The sequence below is a fragment of the Caenorhabditis briggsae genome (assembly GCF_000004555.2).
Source record: "Caenorhabditis briggsae complete genome, chrV, whole genome shotgun sequence".
NCBI classification, from domain to species: domain Eukaryota; kingdom Metazoa; phylum Nematoda; class Chromadorea; order Rhabditida; family Rhabditidae; genus Caenorhabditis; species Caenorhabditis briggsae.
Window position 1 is genome coordinate 15,646,830 of NC_013488.2, and position 14,919 is coordinate 15,661,748.

General features: G+C 37.3%; 4 protein-coding genes across 4 annotated transcripts; 3 read left to right on the forward strand and 1 right to left on the reverse strand.

Annotated features, from left to right (window-relative positions):
- Window positions 1-1,411: 1,411 nt before the first annotated feature.
- CBG04906 lies at window positions 1,412-3,083 on the forward strand (the record flags this gene model as incomplete). The annotated part of the gene is made up of 8 exons (XM_002638024.2): window positions 1,412-1,455; window positions 1,498-1,722; window positions 1,763-1,965; window positions 2,012-2,135; window positions 2,187-2,430; window positions 2,476-2,585; window positions 2,607-2,840; window positions 2,891-3,083. 8 exons carry the CDS (start codon window positions 1,412-1,414, stop codon window positions 3,081-3,083), a joined length of 1,377 nt encoding a protein of 458 aa, XP_002638070.2.
- Window positions 3,084-4,085: 1,002 nt separating this feature from the next.
- Window positions 4,086-5,622, forward strand: CBG04907 (the record flags this gene model as incomplete). Its single annotated transcript, XM_002638025.1, has 8 exons — window positions 4,086-4,249; window positions 4,292-4,431; window positions 4,479-4,569; window positions 4,614-4,866; window positions 4,911-5,008; window positions 5,055-5,264; window positions 5,311-5,416; window positions 5,527-5,622. The coding sequence occupies 8 exons, from the start codon at window positions 4,086-4,088 to the stop codon at window positions 5,620-5,622; spliced, it is 1,158 nt and encodes a 385-aa protein (XP_002638071.1).
- Window positions 5,623-6,634: 1,012 nt separating this feature from the next.
- On the reverse strand, window positions 6,635-8,052 carry CBG04908 (the record flags this gene model as incomplete). Its single annotated transcript, XM_045238247.1, has 7 exons — window positions 6,635-6,800; window positions 6,844-7,068; window positions 7,119-7,228; window positions 7,275-7,536; window positions 7,610-7,727; window positions 7,772-7,938; window positions 7,982-8,052. The coding sequence occupies 7 exons, from the start codon at window positions 8,050-8,052 to the stop codon at window positions 6,635-6,637; spliced, it is 1,119 nt and encodes a 372-aa protein (XP_045092802.1).
- Window positions 8,053-8,647: 595 nt separating this feature from the next.
- On the forward strand, window positions 8,648-14,843 carry CBG04909 (the record flags this gene model as incomplete). Its single annotated transcript, XM_002638027.1, has 11 exons — window positions 8,648-8,673; window positions 8,790-9,082; window positions 9,177-9,298; window positions 9,344-9,485; window positions 9,622-10,363; window positions 10,417-10,536; window positions 10,586-10,728; window positions 10,768-11,275; window positions 12,622-12,946; window positions 13,289-14,548; window positions 14,727-14,843. The coding sequence occupies 11 exons, from the start codon at window positions 8,648-8,650 to the stop codon at window positions 14,841-14,843; spliced, it is 3,798 nt and encodes a 1,265-aa protein (XP_002638073.1).
- Between the last annotated feature and the right edge of the window lie 76 nt (window positions 14,844-14,919).

Sequence of the window (14,919 nt, forward strand, 5' to 3'; positions counted from 1 at the left end):
AATTAGAATAAGAATCAATAGAAATGAGAGAACCATCACAGAATACAGAGACACAGCAGCCGACAGGACGATTGTATTTACTTTGTCTTTTTTGTCTGTGTTTCATATTGCTAGCCATAAACACTATCTTGCGGCAAACAAATGAAGACCATGAACGATTAGGAACATGAGGAATGAGGGAAAGAAAAATATACCCGTATTAGTTATGGGATCAGAGATGTAAGGAAGGACGACTTCCGACTTCCGGCTGCCGAGTTCTAAAATCTCACCCCCTGATAACTCTGTCTGGTATAAATAAGGAGTGATAATACATTTCCTTAACAGAATTTAGCTGAAAGTTATCTTTTGTGTTGTAAATGTTGTGTTTCTAGAAAATGACTAAAGATTAGATAAGCAAACATTTGGAAAAATCATTCTCTAGACACACAAAGTTGGAACCTTTATCTAAATTCGTTTGAGAAAATTTATTGTCACTTCTCATGGAATATATACCAGCACAGGTCCTGGGCGATGATGCGCATAATGGATGAGAGATGGAGGACGCGCCGAGGAAATGGGTACAGGGAAAGGGCGCCGGTATGGGACATATACGAGGCATATGGGGCACACCGCCGCCGCAAAGCATCTCCTCTCATAGCTTGCTGACACTTGATAAAATTGATAAAAATGCTCGTTGGGGGTTCCTAAATGTATCAATTGAGTTCTATTGAGATGTATGTTTGTTCAGATCTTCCAATTTCGTACTTCTTATTTATTTTTCTTTCTATTTTTATTTTTCGACTGACATACTCCTGATTTTTTAAAACTTCTTGTTTTGATCTTGAAATAGATTCATGGCAGTTTTCCTTGAAATTTGAGATGAAAATCCATATTTTAAGAACACAAAAAAAGAAGTAAGATAGAAGAAATCGCTAGAAAAAGCATTTTTAATTTTTCGAAAACTATGTCTCACTTTCACTTTTTCGGTACGCAGTGTAGATTTCGGAGTGGGATTTCGGAGTGTTGAAGGCTGCCTACCGTATCAGACCCATATCCCACATATCGCCCACCCACTCAGAAGCCATCTAGGATACACTCGCATTTGGAACACTCGATTCAGCCTCTCCCACATCGCGCACATATAAGACTCATCGCGGCTCATTGTTCGCGATATGTGTCAAACGGACTTCTAGAGGATCGCACATGAATCGGGTCCTTTATGCGCATCATCTCCCAGGAACTGTGAGGTGATGACTCATACGAGTATTCTTTTCTTTTGTATCATTCCTCATGTTCCTAATCATTCTCGATCTCTACTTCTTCCCGCTAGAGGGCAGTTTAAAATTAGCAATATGGGGGATACACAGACAGTCAAAGTAAATACAATTGTCTCGTTCAGTTGTTTTTACCAACAGTGGCTGCTGTATTTGCAATGATTCTTTTATTTCTACTTATCTTCATTCATATTTCCAGGTAGTAAGTTTTCTCTTATTTTATTTTTCATTGCCCCATTTCCAGCTTTTCTGAAGGATCCCCACTTCCTGTTACCCGATCATCTGCTCTGCAAAGAGTTGTAAGAGCAGCTCGAGAAATAAAAATACCAAGAAACATCCAACGCATTATCGATAGGAACTATTTTCTAGTGTTCTTTATTTATGGTATTCTTGTTCTCATGTTTGCATTCGGCTTTTTGATTTGGAGAAGATGCGGAACAAGATCACCAAGAACCCAAAGAAGAACCAGGTGAGAATTTTGAGTTTTGCCATTTAAAAACTTATTTTAGAGCCCGTCATAACAATTACATCAAATTAAGACCTACTCGGAAGAGAGAATTGGTTTCATTGCTGAATGCCGATGAGCTGGGTTACGATGAAAACTATGAGGTGGACCCACGGCATCTGGAAATGGGAAGGAAGCTTGGAGAAGGACAGTATGGATTTGTGAACCAGGCAAGACTGAAGAACCGAATCGATGTTGCTGTGAAAAGTAGTGACTCAAAAGATAAAAACTTATTTAAATTTGAATTTATCAGGAGCTCGTTTGTCATATGATCCGGAACAGCAAAAAATGATAATTGATGAAATCAAAATTATGTGCGCCATCAAATGTCATCCGAATGTTTTAGCTCTGGTTGGAGCAGTGACTTCTAAGAATTCGTGAGTTATTTTTTTTTCAAATCTGTGAACGTTGACAGTTCATTGTATCAGAAACGGAGCTTTGATTATCACTGAATACGCTGAAAATGGTTCTCTGTTGGATTATCTGAGAAAGATCAAAAGCCAATCAATTTTTTCGGATCTTCTGGTTTATCAAGGAGTGCCACCACAAAAAACCGGAACATATAGAAAAGGGGCAGGGTTGAGCACAAATTTGAATTTCATCTCCACTGCTGATCTGATATCATTTGTATATCAGATAGCAAACGGTATGGTGTACTTGGCAAGTATACCGGTGAGATGCTGAAAAAAGTTTATAGATAACAAACATGCATTTTAGTGTGTTCATCGAGATTTGGCACTTCGAAATGTGTTCCTCATGGGTGATGGAACAATTCGAATTGGAGATTTCGGATTGACCAGAAGACATGAAAATTCTGATTACTATAGGTAAAATACTTTAACTTTCAGTTTAAAAATTTCTTTTAGAATCAATAACGGTGATATTAAACTACCAGTCCTCTGGATGGCTCCAGAATGCTTCCACACTCACAAATTCACTGAAAAGACGGATATCTGGTCATTCGGAGTTTCCCTTTTTGAAATATTTACATTGGGTGATAAACCATATGCAGGGGTCAGTGATGTTTCAGTATTCCTCAAGAATAATAGACTGGAAGAGCCCCAATATTGCAATAAGAAAATGTAGGTCACAAATAATGGAAAAAAGAACTTTTAACTATTGAAAATTTCAGCTACGATTTCATGAATCTCTGCTGGGTAGCCGATCCGCTGTTCAGACCAAATTTCAAAATGTGCGCTGATTTTTTCAAGGAGCACTTGAAGATTCTTTGCGATCAAGACTATACTCGATTAGATGACAAATTGAATTTGATTTTTGAAAAAAGATGGGAAACAGAATGTTGGATTCGTCGGGAGAGTGAATGATCTCGTTATGGTTGTCTTATTTGTGGATTTCCGGGTTTTTAGCTCAATTTTTTGTATTTTTATTGTTTTTAGAATCAGAGAAAATAAAGAAATATTCAATTTTTGCCACAAAAACAGTTTACTTTGAGCTCAATTATCTCGATTCCTGTAAAAGATATCTCAACTGATAAAACTGCTGATAAACTGATAAAAACTGATAAAACTCTGACTGATAAAATCAACTGATAAAATGCTGGAAATATTATGATAAATAATTAATCAGTGACCAATTTTTGATACCATCCACAGGAATTGAAATGATTAAGCTCAAAATTGACGATTTAGGTGAACATCTTCATAAGAGGAAATCCGGTAGAATAAAAAATCGGAGCTGTGGAAGAGGAACGCCGGTGGTCGTGGCAGAATGTCCCACAACGACAATTACAACTACCGTAACCTGAAAATGTTATTATTTTTGTTTATGTTTCTTGTTTTTCACAAACTATCAGTCAATTTTTAAACTATCAAACATGTTGCTTTTCGACTTGTTTGTAGAAAAATCGACCGAAATCAGTAAACAGTGAGAAAATTGATCCTGGAAAAATTATTATTAGGTTACTGTAGTTATCGCTGAGGGACGTTTTTTTTGAACAGCTCCAGTGTTTTTCGTAGCAGAACAACAGTTGGTTCTACTTTTAGAATCAGAGTTTCTGCCTTACGAACCAAAAGTTTAAAAAAATCGAAAACTGAAAAAATTCACTGAAAACCGATTTTTCAGTAAAAAATGTTTTTTTTTTGATATTTTAGGATTTACTTCAAATTTCGAGAAATCGCCAAATTATCTACATTTCTTTGAATTATTGAACTGCAATAAAAATTTTTAACATTTTCTTGCTTATTTGTTTTGTTAGTCATCTTATTTTCGTTCTCTATTCCTCACCCTTAGTTTTCCTCACTTCTAATACTGATAAGCAATTTCTATTACTCATTTTCATTCATTTTTTGTCTTACAGCAGTTGAAAAATGAATAATTTCCCGTTTTTCGGGATTCCAGATCTCCTTAAATGGAAAATTCTAGTATTTCTGGCACTGCCTGCAGTTTTTATATTTCTATTTGCTATTATTTGTTTAGTGATCCAAAAATGTAAAAAATATAGAGGCTTGGTGGGAGTTTCGGGGGAAATCAGGTATTTGAGAAAATTTGTTTTCAAAGAAAATGAAAATTTCAGCGATCTTGATGAGACAGAAACAGAAGTTCTAGTCATTGATGGCCATTTTTTGGAATTTTTTGAGACAAGGGAAAATTCTGATTTAACAAGAAATGCGATTGTGAAACAGGATGATGAGCAGGTTGCAGCAATTTTGGAGAGTTAGAACTCACATAAAATTTAAACAGTGTTAAAAAACATTTTTCAGAAACCAAAACTACACTTATCCAGCAAGAAATTCTAGGAAGCATTGGTTCACACCCTAATGTTTCATCGTTTTTAAACTTTGCTAATGTTATGTAAGCGTAAAATTTCTTGGATAACTGTAACATATTATTTTCAGAGACTCACCAGTTTGGGAATACATTGAAGGCAGACCTCTGAGAAGTTTTTTGAAGAAGCACAAAAATCAATTTTCCAACCAAATCGTATATTCAGAAATAGACTCAAATGGTTATATGTTACCAAATAACAAAATGCAGAAGACAGATGAATTGGAAAAACTTGGAGTTTTCAAACCGATTTTATGTACTTTGGATCTAATTTCGTTCGCTTATCAAATAGCAAATGGAATGAAATATTTGGCTGGGAGAATGGTAATTTTTAAAAATTTTAATTTTATGAGAATCAATTTTTGAAGATTGTTCACCAAAACTTGGCACTTCACAATATCTATATGACTGCAAACAAAACAATCCGATTAAGAGGATTTGATTTCGCCAGAGCTCGTAATTATAGGTAATTGTATTGAATAAAAAAGTTAATTGCCCAACCAAATTTCCAGAATGTCCTCCGTGGTTCCTCCATTGCTATGGACAGCTCCTGAAACATTTCGGGATAATGTGTCGAATGAAAAATCGGATGTTTGGTCATTTGCAATTTGTCTGTTCGAGTTATGGACTCTTGGGGACTTACCAGAGGAAATGGATCCTGCTTTTATGTTTTCGAATTTTCAGGGAAAATTCCCCGAGCCGGAATTCTGTCCTCCGAGAATGTGAGATTGGAAAATTTTCAAAATAGAAAAAAATTAAAATTTTCAGATATAAAATTATGGAAAACTGCTGGAACATTACGCCCAGCAGCCGGCCAAATTTTTCGGATTACAAAAATGTTTTCTCTGAAATTTTGGACAGTTTTGATCCTGAGGTGATAAGTTAGAGCAATTTAAAAAAATTGCTAATAGAGTTTTGATTTTTTTTGAAATCACAGTTGCTTATGCAAAAAGTTCCAAGAGAAAATAAAATCTTCATTTTCAGATTCTCAAAAACCTTACCCACATGATGAAGGAAGAATTGAAAACTCGAACCAACATATCAAACGCATTTGTTGAAAGAATTATTCGTAACTATTGACATTAATGTATTATATCAATAATCAATCTCTGTATAATAATTTTTTGAACAAAACTCTGCAGACAATGAAAATTTTATTTATTAAACGTTTTCAATAATTTTCTATAATGAAAATTTCAAAAAAACTTTAAAAATTTCATTCCGATGTAAAATATTGTGATTTTTGTTTCTGGTGCCGTCCACAGCAATCTTAATGATTCAACTTGCTTGACGATCCTGGAAAAGTCATAATAATCGAAAGAAAAGAAGGCTTTTGAGTCAGCTTACCTATTGTAGCCACTCTCTTCGGTTTTCCTAGCCAACCGAAAATCTCCAATTCAAATCGTTTTCTGACTTGTCGCACTGAAAAAATGCATCTGAGTTTTCAAACTTTGGATTTTTGGAATATGTACCTTTACACTTGCCAAGTACTTCATCCCATTTGCAATCTGATAAGCGAATGCGAAAAGATCAACTGTAGACAAAGAATCTAGGTCATCACTCATTTCGGCTCTTCTGAGCTCGTCGGTTTTACAAGGGGGATTCCTAAAATTCATGTACTTTTTCAAGTTTCCGGAGACCGAGTAGACGATTTGGTCTTCAAAAACTGCCAAATGACGACGGAGATAGGTGACCAGATTACCCCGTCAGTCAACTGATTAGATGGGAGGGGGTAAGACAATGTTGATCTGTCAGACGCGATCAAGGTATAAGACGCAGAATGTACCATATGAGTCATCACGGTGTATTTTGGAATTTTGGCTTGAATCAAGAAGAAAATGTAAAAACTAACGAGATGTGTAAAACAATGAAAACAAATTGTCTTCTTGTTGAGTAAAAACTATTTTCATTTAATTAAAACAATATAAAGTTTGTGTTCAATTGATAAAAATTGTGTAAAATAAATATAATTTTTAAATTCTCAATCAAACAACAAAGAACAGTTTCAATAGACAAGAATTTTCAAGCCAACTTTGCTCGTGCCCAATTTTTTTGATTCTCTTGCATCTCCAAATCCGTTTTCAGCTTTTCATCAATTCGCTTTGTCATCTGAAACAAATTTTTTTGCAAGAAACATCGAACGAAAAATTACGTGAATATCATAACTGTTGATATTGGTGCAAAAAAAGTCGAAGCATTCTGAAAATGTTGGCCTCTTTTCAGGGTCCATTTTCCAGCACCATAGCATAAAAGTGTAGCTGAAATTTGAGCTATAGCTATAGAAATAAATGATAAACTCACATTCGTGGAGGACAGTATGCTGGCTCATTGAATCTTCCACCACTTTTCAGAAAAACATGAAAGTCTTCAAATCTGACACCTGCATCTGGGGCCTCTCCTAATGAGAACAGCTCATGGAGACAAACTGCAAACGACCAAACATCGGACTTCTCGTTTGATGTATTCTTTTCAATTGTTTCTGGTGCCGTCCACAGCAATCTTAATGATTCAACTTGCTTGACGATCCTGGAAAAATCATAATAATCGAAAGAAAGAAGGCTTTTGAGTCAGCTCACCTATAGTAGCCACTCTCTTCTGTTTTCCTAGCCAACCGAAAATCTCCAATTCGAATAGTCTTTCGGTTTGTCAAAAGAATATTGGAAAGGCATAAGTCGCGATGGGTGCACTACAAAATGCCTCACAATTTTCAAAATTTTGGGTTTTCGACATACCTTTACACTTGCCAAGTACTTCATTCCATTAGCAATTTGATATGCAAACGCGAAAAGATCAATTGTGCACAAAGAATGTAGGTCATCACTCATTTCGGCTCTTTTGAGCTCGTCGGTTTTACAAGGAGGATTTGTGAAGTTCATATACCCTTTTAAGTTTCCGGAGGACGAGTAGACAATTTGGTCTTTGAATACTTCTAAGTGGCGACGGAGATAGGACACCAGATTTCCACCATCAGCATATTCTAGGATTATCCAGTTTCTGAAATTTTTGGGGTTACTGGCACCATCTCTACTGGGTAATATTAGGATCATATGAGTCTCTCGAGACCAACCTAGCTGGAACCAAACCAATCAAGCTGGCTATATTCGGATGGGAATCTAAAGAGCACAAAATATCTCTCTCATTGAGCAGATGTTTAAATTGACTCTTGTCGTGGGGTCTATCGTTATCTGAAATATGAAATTTTTAGAATCTCCATGAAAACAAAACCAACATTTAATTAATACATTCAGCTGAGTCCCTGAGTTCTTCTTGGTCACAATAGCCTTCTTGACAGTGCCGAAATCTCCATTCTCAATTATAACCAAAAATTCCAGATCCTTCTCGTCTATGGTGAATGACTGGGGTCTGGGTTCATCGGTGATGGAGACAGTCGGTTCTCTAAAAACAAAATTCGAAAACGTATCAATCAAAAATGGAAAACCTCCGCTTTCGGAAAAATTTGCAAAGACAGCAACCCATAGAGAAAAACAAATGATTAGCAATACTTGACATTGTTCGTCATCTTTATATAAAATTGCTGCTGAGCAATATAACTAGATACTAATATGATTACTTGATTGGTCAGCAAAATTAATTATTCCTCAGGATTGAAATTGGTCAATTTTCGTAATTAAGGGAAAAAGAGATATTTGATGATGACTCATCAATGATTGAGAGTACTTTAATCGCTTCAAACTTGAAATTTCGGATTGAATCAAAAAGTAAAATTTGGATAGATGTCGACAAGATCTACAAAGAGAGTAGCGACTATTCAAAAACGCAAATCTCAGAAACATTGTACTCGAATTCCCTAGATCATAGTCAGGATGATTCTGTTAAAACAACTTTTTTGTTGTCTCTGTATGTGGGCAAAAAAAACTGAAGATCTTTGTGTGTTAATCTTTAGGTATGTTTGTACAAGTTTGCTTGTCTTCCCTAAAAAACCTCTCGAAACCTTTTTTTCTCACATAATTTAAAAAAAAAACCGTTCTTTTTTGATCTTCATGAAAACATGCAATGTTTTATACTTATTTATATTCTTATTCAAAATACCTAGAACTTCTGCTGCTTTCTGTTCTGCCTGGAGAGTCGTGGAAAATGGAGACACATGCTGGGGAATCGCAAATGCTCTGGGTATTCAAATAGAAAATCTGATAGCTTTGAATCCAGGACTGAACTGTGACCAGCTATGGGTTGGGCAGAGGTGATCTTTTTTTTTTAATTTGAAAGAAAACACTGTGATTTTTTAGGCTTTGCACTCAACAGTCTTCTACTAGACCCGATTGCACAAAGTTCTACAGGATAACCTCGGGAAATTACTGTTATACGATCTGGACTGAAAATGGATTATCCGAAAGACAGTTGCTGGAGATTAACCCTAATCTCGACTGTAACAAAATTGCAATCGGTCCGCAAATTTGTGTCAGTTTCGATCCAACTTTGAGTACTCCGAAACCAGAGACTACAAAGGCTGCAACTTCCATAAACTCAACGGAACGATCTTCAGAAACCTCCGACCATCCGGCCCTTCCACTGGTTGAATGTAAGTTGGACTACTCCAAGATTATAGATTTGTGATTATTAAACTCATTCCAAGAAATCCTAGACTCTTCAAGTAAAACATGTTTTCATTAAAGCTCCTGTCAAATGTGATGAGTACACCACAATCAAAACCGGAGATACCTGTTTTCAAGTCGCCAAAGAGTTTCATTTGTCACTACAAGAACTGCAGAACCAGTACAACTGTGATAACCTAAACGTAAATTCACTATCTTTGAAATCCATCAGGGAAAACATTTTTCAGATAGGAGATACACTGTGTGTGTCGGAAAAATACACTTGCCAACACCGGTATCTGATTCAAAGCTCGGATACTTGTCATTCAATTGGGAAAGCTTTCAAACTGGATCCTCTGGAAATTGAGGAAATGAATCAAGATTTGAAGTGTGAGAAGTCGGGAGGCGAATTTGTATTTGGTCAATTGAGGGTAGAACTTTGGCTAACATGACGTGTACCAAGAAAATCGTTCTCGAAATGGGTACTTTTTGTTTGAGGCCCGTACTTCAGATTCATTTTTTAAAGGTACATCTTGTTTGGAAATCGCTCGCCGGTATTCCATAACCGTCGATGAATTACAATTCCTGAATTCTGTCATTCCATGTGACAAACCACTAGCCAGACATACTGAAATATACGTTTCAGGAGAAAGCACTATTCAAAATTGTGCCTCAATTCAACATGTGCCTTTCAACAGAACATGTTCTTATGTCAGTCAGCAATTTTCAATGAGTATTCCTCTGATGCTTAACTTGAATCCAACACTAAACTGCGAAAAATTGAACATAACGGAACAAGTTTGTATCGGAGTGGGAACATTCAAGACTTCGAACTGCACGGACTACATGAGAATCATACCCGGATCGGACACTTGTCAAAAGATACTGAACGAAACTCAATTGTCAATAAATCAACTACAGAATCTGAATCCTATATTAGATTGTCGAGAGAGTCTCAAATTAAACAGTCTCGTGTGTATTGGTAATCTTGGAATGGATACTCGAACCGCTCAAGAAGCGGTGGTGACAAGTTTGAATTCATTAGTGCCAGGGCTGATGGAACATTTTCAAAAGTTTCAAAACGACCCGTCTGAAGCAAATTCTAATGCTTTGAATCAACTGTTAACGTCTTCCATTCAGAGACCAGAAGTGAATAGTAAACTTAAGACGTTATATAAAACGAATATAATCATTCGAAGAGCTTTTGACAGTCAGCATCCACTGCTACGACAGGAATATTGTAATAAAGTGATGAAGACTTTGACTTCGTGAGTTTCACAAGCTTCAAGGTGAGTTTTCAGAATCGATTGTTTGTTTTCAGACAGGTCATAAAATCTTGCTTCTGTGAAGACGAAGAACTCCTGATTTACTGTCAAACGTTAGCAGTTCAAAGATACCAGGACAACGATAGAAGGTTATCAGAAAACGAGAACTGGCAAAGGTACCTTCGCTTACATGCTCCTTAATCCCCTTAAACTTGAGTATTTCAGATCAAAACGTGCAATAGGCTGTCAATTCATCACCCCGTATTCCGGAAAATCGATTCTCGACTTAATGACCAGTGCCAACAAGCAATGTTGGGGAGGCGGGTGTTCTATTCCTGTTGGCTTCTTCGAAGCAAACATGGATGCAAGTTTGTGATTCCCTTTCATCGAATACCTGCAGAACCAAGAAGAAGTTCGTGTATGCTATGGTAACAGCGATGGCTGTGACAATGCTGATCCAAATAATGCTAAAGCAATGAAGTACATTGCAGAAAGAAGTGTGGATTCTAGCCTGAAACTATGTGCAATCGGATCTGAACTGATAAAGAAGCTTTTAGCAGCTGATGCCGGATTATGCTTTGAAATTGTGTCCGTCAACTATTATGGACTCGTCGGAAAGTTGAATGTGGGATCATCATTGAATTTGATTGCTTTCAAATTGTCTGGTGGAGCGACTATTAAAGTACACGATCTGGCATTCCCAAATATGTGTGAAGATACAGATACCGAGTGTGAGGACTGCTGTAAATGGAGAGATTGGCCGAATGGGAAATCTTATGGACATATAGAAGAAAGACTTTTAGCGGTTTTCGGATGGGATGGAATCAAAGCGTTTGATGAGAAGTTCAATCAACCGAGCAAGTTGGGATGTGAAGTTGGAGAGAAAGCGGCGGTGATATTGAGAAATGATAGGACGTGTGCGAATGAAGAAGACCGCGATGTCTGGAGGTGAGTGGATATTTGGTGTTTTATTGAAATGGTTCAAAGTATCGGACAATTATGTAAGTATCATTTTCTAAATTTTTTCGTAGGACGTAGTCAACTTTAGAGTCAAGAAAGCCGATTATAGTCATTTCTTTGAAAAATTCATATTACTAGTAGAAAGTCAGCCTGTTTGCCGCCCCTTCGGCGCTTCAACCAACCAGCTGGCAGCTGCTACCAACGACGCATCTAGTGTTTCATAGATAAGGAAGCTATTAGTTTACCAGAATGGTTTTACAGATGCTGCTGGAGTAAAGATACTAACAAGGGAACCATGTTTAGCCTTCATCTCAGAATTTTTTCTAAATTTGCTCATTTATAGTTTCAAATACGGGCTTTCTCGTGGTGTATTCGGTTTTCTGCACAAATTTCTAGAAGCCGAGAAAAGTCCATCTGAAAATATGCTGTTTTTTTGGTCTCCTCCTTCCCTTCCACTTTCCCCCCTTTCCTCTATACATTCTCCACTGTCGAATAAACGAGCAACAGTGGCTGAGTGGATAGTGGTGATGAATAGTAATCACAAGTTTGGGGTTCGATTCCGTCACTGTCCATTTTCTTTTTTCTTTTTTTTCTTTGATGTTGGAGGAATGCTTTGAACTTTTCGAAAATCAAAACTATGTTTGCTCTATTATTTCAGTAGGAAAAAAGCTCGAAAAAGATAATTTCTGAAAAATTCTTGAAGAACTGCTGAAAAGCCTTATCTACTCAAAAGTCGAAATCCCCCTATTTGATCATATTGGTTGCGGAACTGTCATAAATCAGTCAAGAAGTATGTAAATCTATGTTTTCACAATATTTGAGTGCTATTGGGTGATTTTCGAAGGACTACGATTCATTGGAGTTTTGGAAGAAATCACTTATTTCGGATTTCAAAACGGATATAGGCTACAGAATCTTGTGAAAAGACTCATTTTATTATTTTTATGCGTTTAGAATTCATTTTAGCACATTTAAAAAATTTTCGAAAAATTGAAAATTTCGCAAAAAATTTTTCAAAAAATTTTTTTTTGAAAAATGAGGAAACTTTGTCAGATTGTAGAGAAACATTTAAAATTGCGATTGACACTTAAACAATGCCAAAAAACTCCCATTAACCCTTTCAAAAACTCACTCCAAAAGTGAGAAATTAGTACTGAAATCACTTAAACAGCCCATAACTCGACTTCTAGAAATTTGTGCAAAAAACCAAATACATCAAAAGAAAGCCTGTATTTGAAATTATAAATGAGCAAATTTAGAAAAAATTCTGAGATGAAGGCTAAACATGGTTCCCTTGTAAGCCTTGTTATTGGGAGCTCATGGAGCAGGAAAGAGGCTTCTCGTTCAAACCTCACATCTTTGGAAGAACTGTATTCACTTGTGAGATCGTGGATCGAAACATGGATTATCTTGATGGCAAACTTGGATTTGATGTTTATGGTGGAAAGTCTAAAAATCAAGGAAAAAAGAATTTCTACTATGTTGCCAAAAATGATGGAATGTATTTTGGAACGGAGAAGTATAAAGAGGATACGCTGGTCCAGTCATGGAAGAATCCTTGTGAAGAAGCAAAACAACCAGAAAACACTAACAATGGAGAAGGAGAAGCTGAACCTACCGGACATAGTGAGTTCCTGAAAACCTAAATGTTCGCACCATAAACTCACAGGTTCTGTACCTGCGGCATCCTGCGGGAAACTATGATTCTTATGATTCGATGACTTATGATTCGTTGGGTACTATACGAGCTGGGGAGACCGCGAAATCACAGAAAACCAACTGAGGAAACTGACACATGTAGTTTTTGCGTTTGTTGCCATGAAACCGGATGGAAGTGTTGAATTCGGACCGGTTAGTGAAGATGATCCGGGACCGGAGGCTGGTGCAAAAGCGAAAAGACGGTTTTTGGATATGAAGAAGGTGGGCCAACACTTTACAGATGATATTTTAAACAAAATATGTATACAGAAGGCACGATCAGCAAATTCTGGTGTCCGAATTATGTTCGCTATTGGCGGATGGGACAATTCTCAATATTTCCCATCGACGGCTGCAGATCCAGGAAAACGTGCCCATTTCATCAACTCAGTGGCAAACTTCATTGAATCTTATGGAATAGATGGGGTTGATGTGGATTGGGAATATCCTGCGGAGAAAGGCGCTGATAAAAATAATCATGTAACTCTTATCCGTGAGCTACGACAAAGACTCGATCAATTGGCAGCGTCTAAAAATCGGAGATCCAAATACCTGATTACATTAGCGACTGCCGCAGGAGAATGGAATTTGAGAAAGGGATACGATTTGAATGGTATTCTACAGTACGCTGACTTTTTGAACATCATGACTTATGACTACTACGGAGCTTGGGCATCTAAATGGGGTGCGTATACTGGACCACCATCTCCTTTGTATTTCGGATCGCTTAAAGGATTTTCTGGAAAACTAAACGCTGACTTTACCATGAAGTTCTATTCCTGTAAGACCAAAAAACCTGGAATGCTGAATATGGGTGTTATGTTTTATGGAAGATTCTGGGAGAACGTTCTAGAACCGATTAGAGGTGAAGACGGAATGTGTAGGACTGCTCAGGAAGTGAACGGGAAATTCGAAGGAGGCTATGTTGGATGGAGGAATTTGGAGAAGCAGGGATGGAATAAGGGAGCAGCGACTTGGCACGACAAAACCAAAACCCTTTACATTTTTAATTCCGGTGCTCGTAAATTCTTGGGCTTTGAAAACGAACGAAGTCTCAGAGAGAAAATGAATTATGCAACTGGCAAGAATCTTGGTGGAATAATGATTTGGGCTCTGGACCTTGATGATGACGCCGACACCCTTCTGAACCTAGTCTCCTCAACCAATATCTGTGCCGGCTCTGGCAACGCCTACGTGTGCAATCCAGTAGATGACGTTCGTTGGTGGACACCCGAAAACTCGGATGAAACCGTTCAAGGAATGTGTGGAAAGTCCGCAAAGCTCATCAACGGATACTACCCGGTTTGTGCTCCTGACGATCCAGGGTTCTCGTGCTGTGGCGCTGCAGGGTATTGTGGAAATGAGGAGGAATATTGTGGATGTGAGACTTGCATAGACTATCGAAAGGATCCTATGTTGATCGCGAATGAGCCCGTAAAACCTAGTAGAGAAGTTCAATGGTATATGATGAATGATGTGGACGGAAAACGGGGAAGATGTGGAAAAGACGCGCCACTGTTGAATGGGAAGGTGAGAGTTAAAGCTTTTTATTGAAATACGTGCAGTAGTTTCCAGTTGAACCGATGATACATTTGATTTCCGGGAAAAAAAACTTCTGGAACTCCAGTAGAACATTTTTTCGAACTATACTTCTAATCACATAAGCATCGTTAATTTGAAGTTTCGAGAAATACTGTTCTGTTTTCAGCTTGCCATTTGCAATCCTGACGATAATTCAAAGCATTGTTGCTCGAACGGAGGATATTGTGGAACAGGAAAAGAGTACTGCGAGTGTGATGGATGTGCCGATTATAAGAAGCAATAATTAAAAAAATTTCTTCCAACCTAATAAACAAGCCAGATGTACCTTTGCTGTTTTAAAGAAGGGGAGACAAGTGATA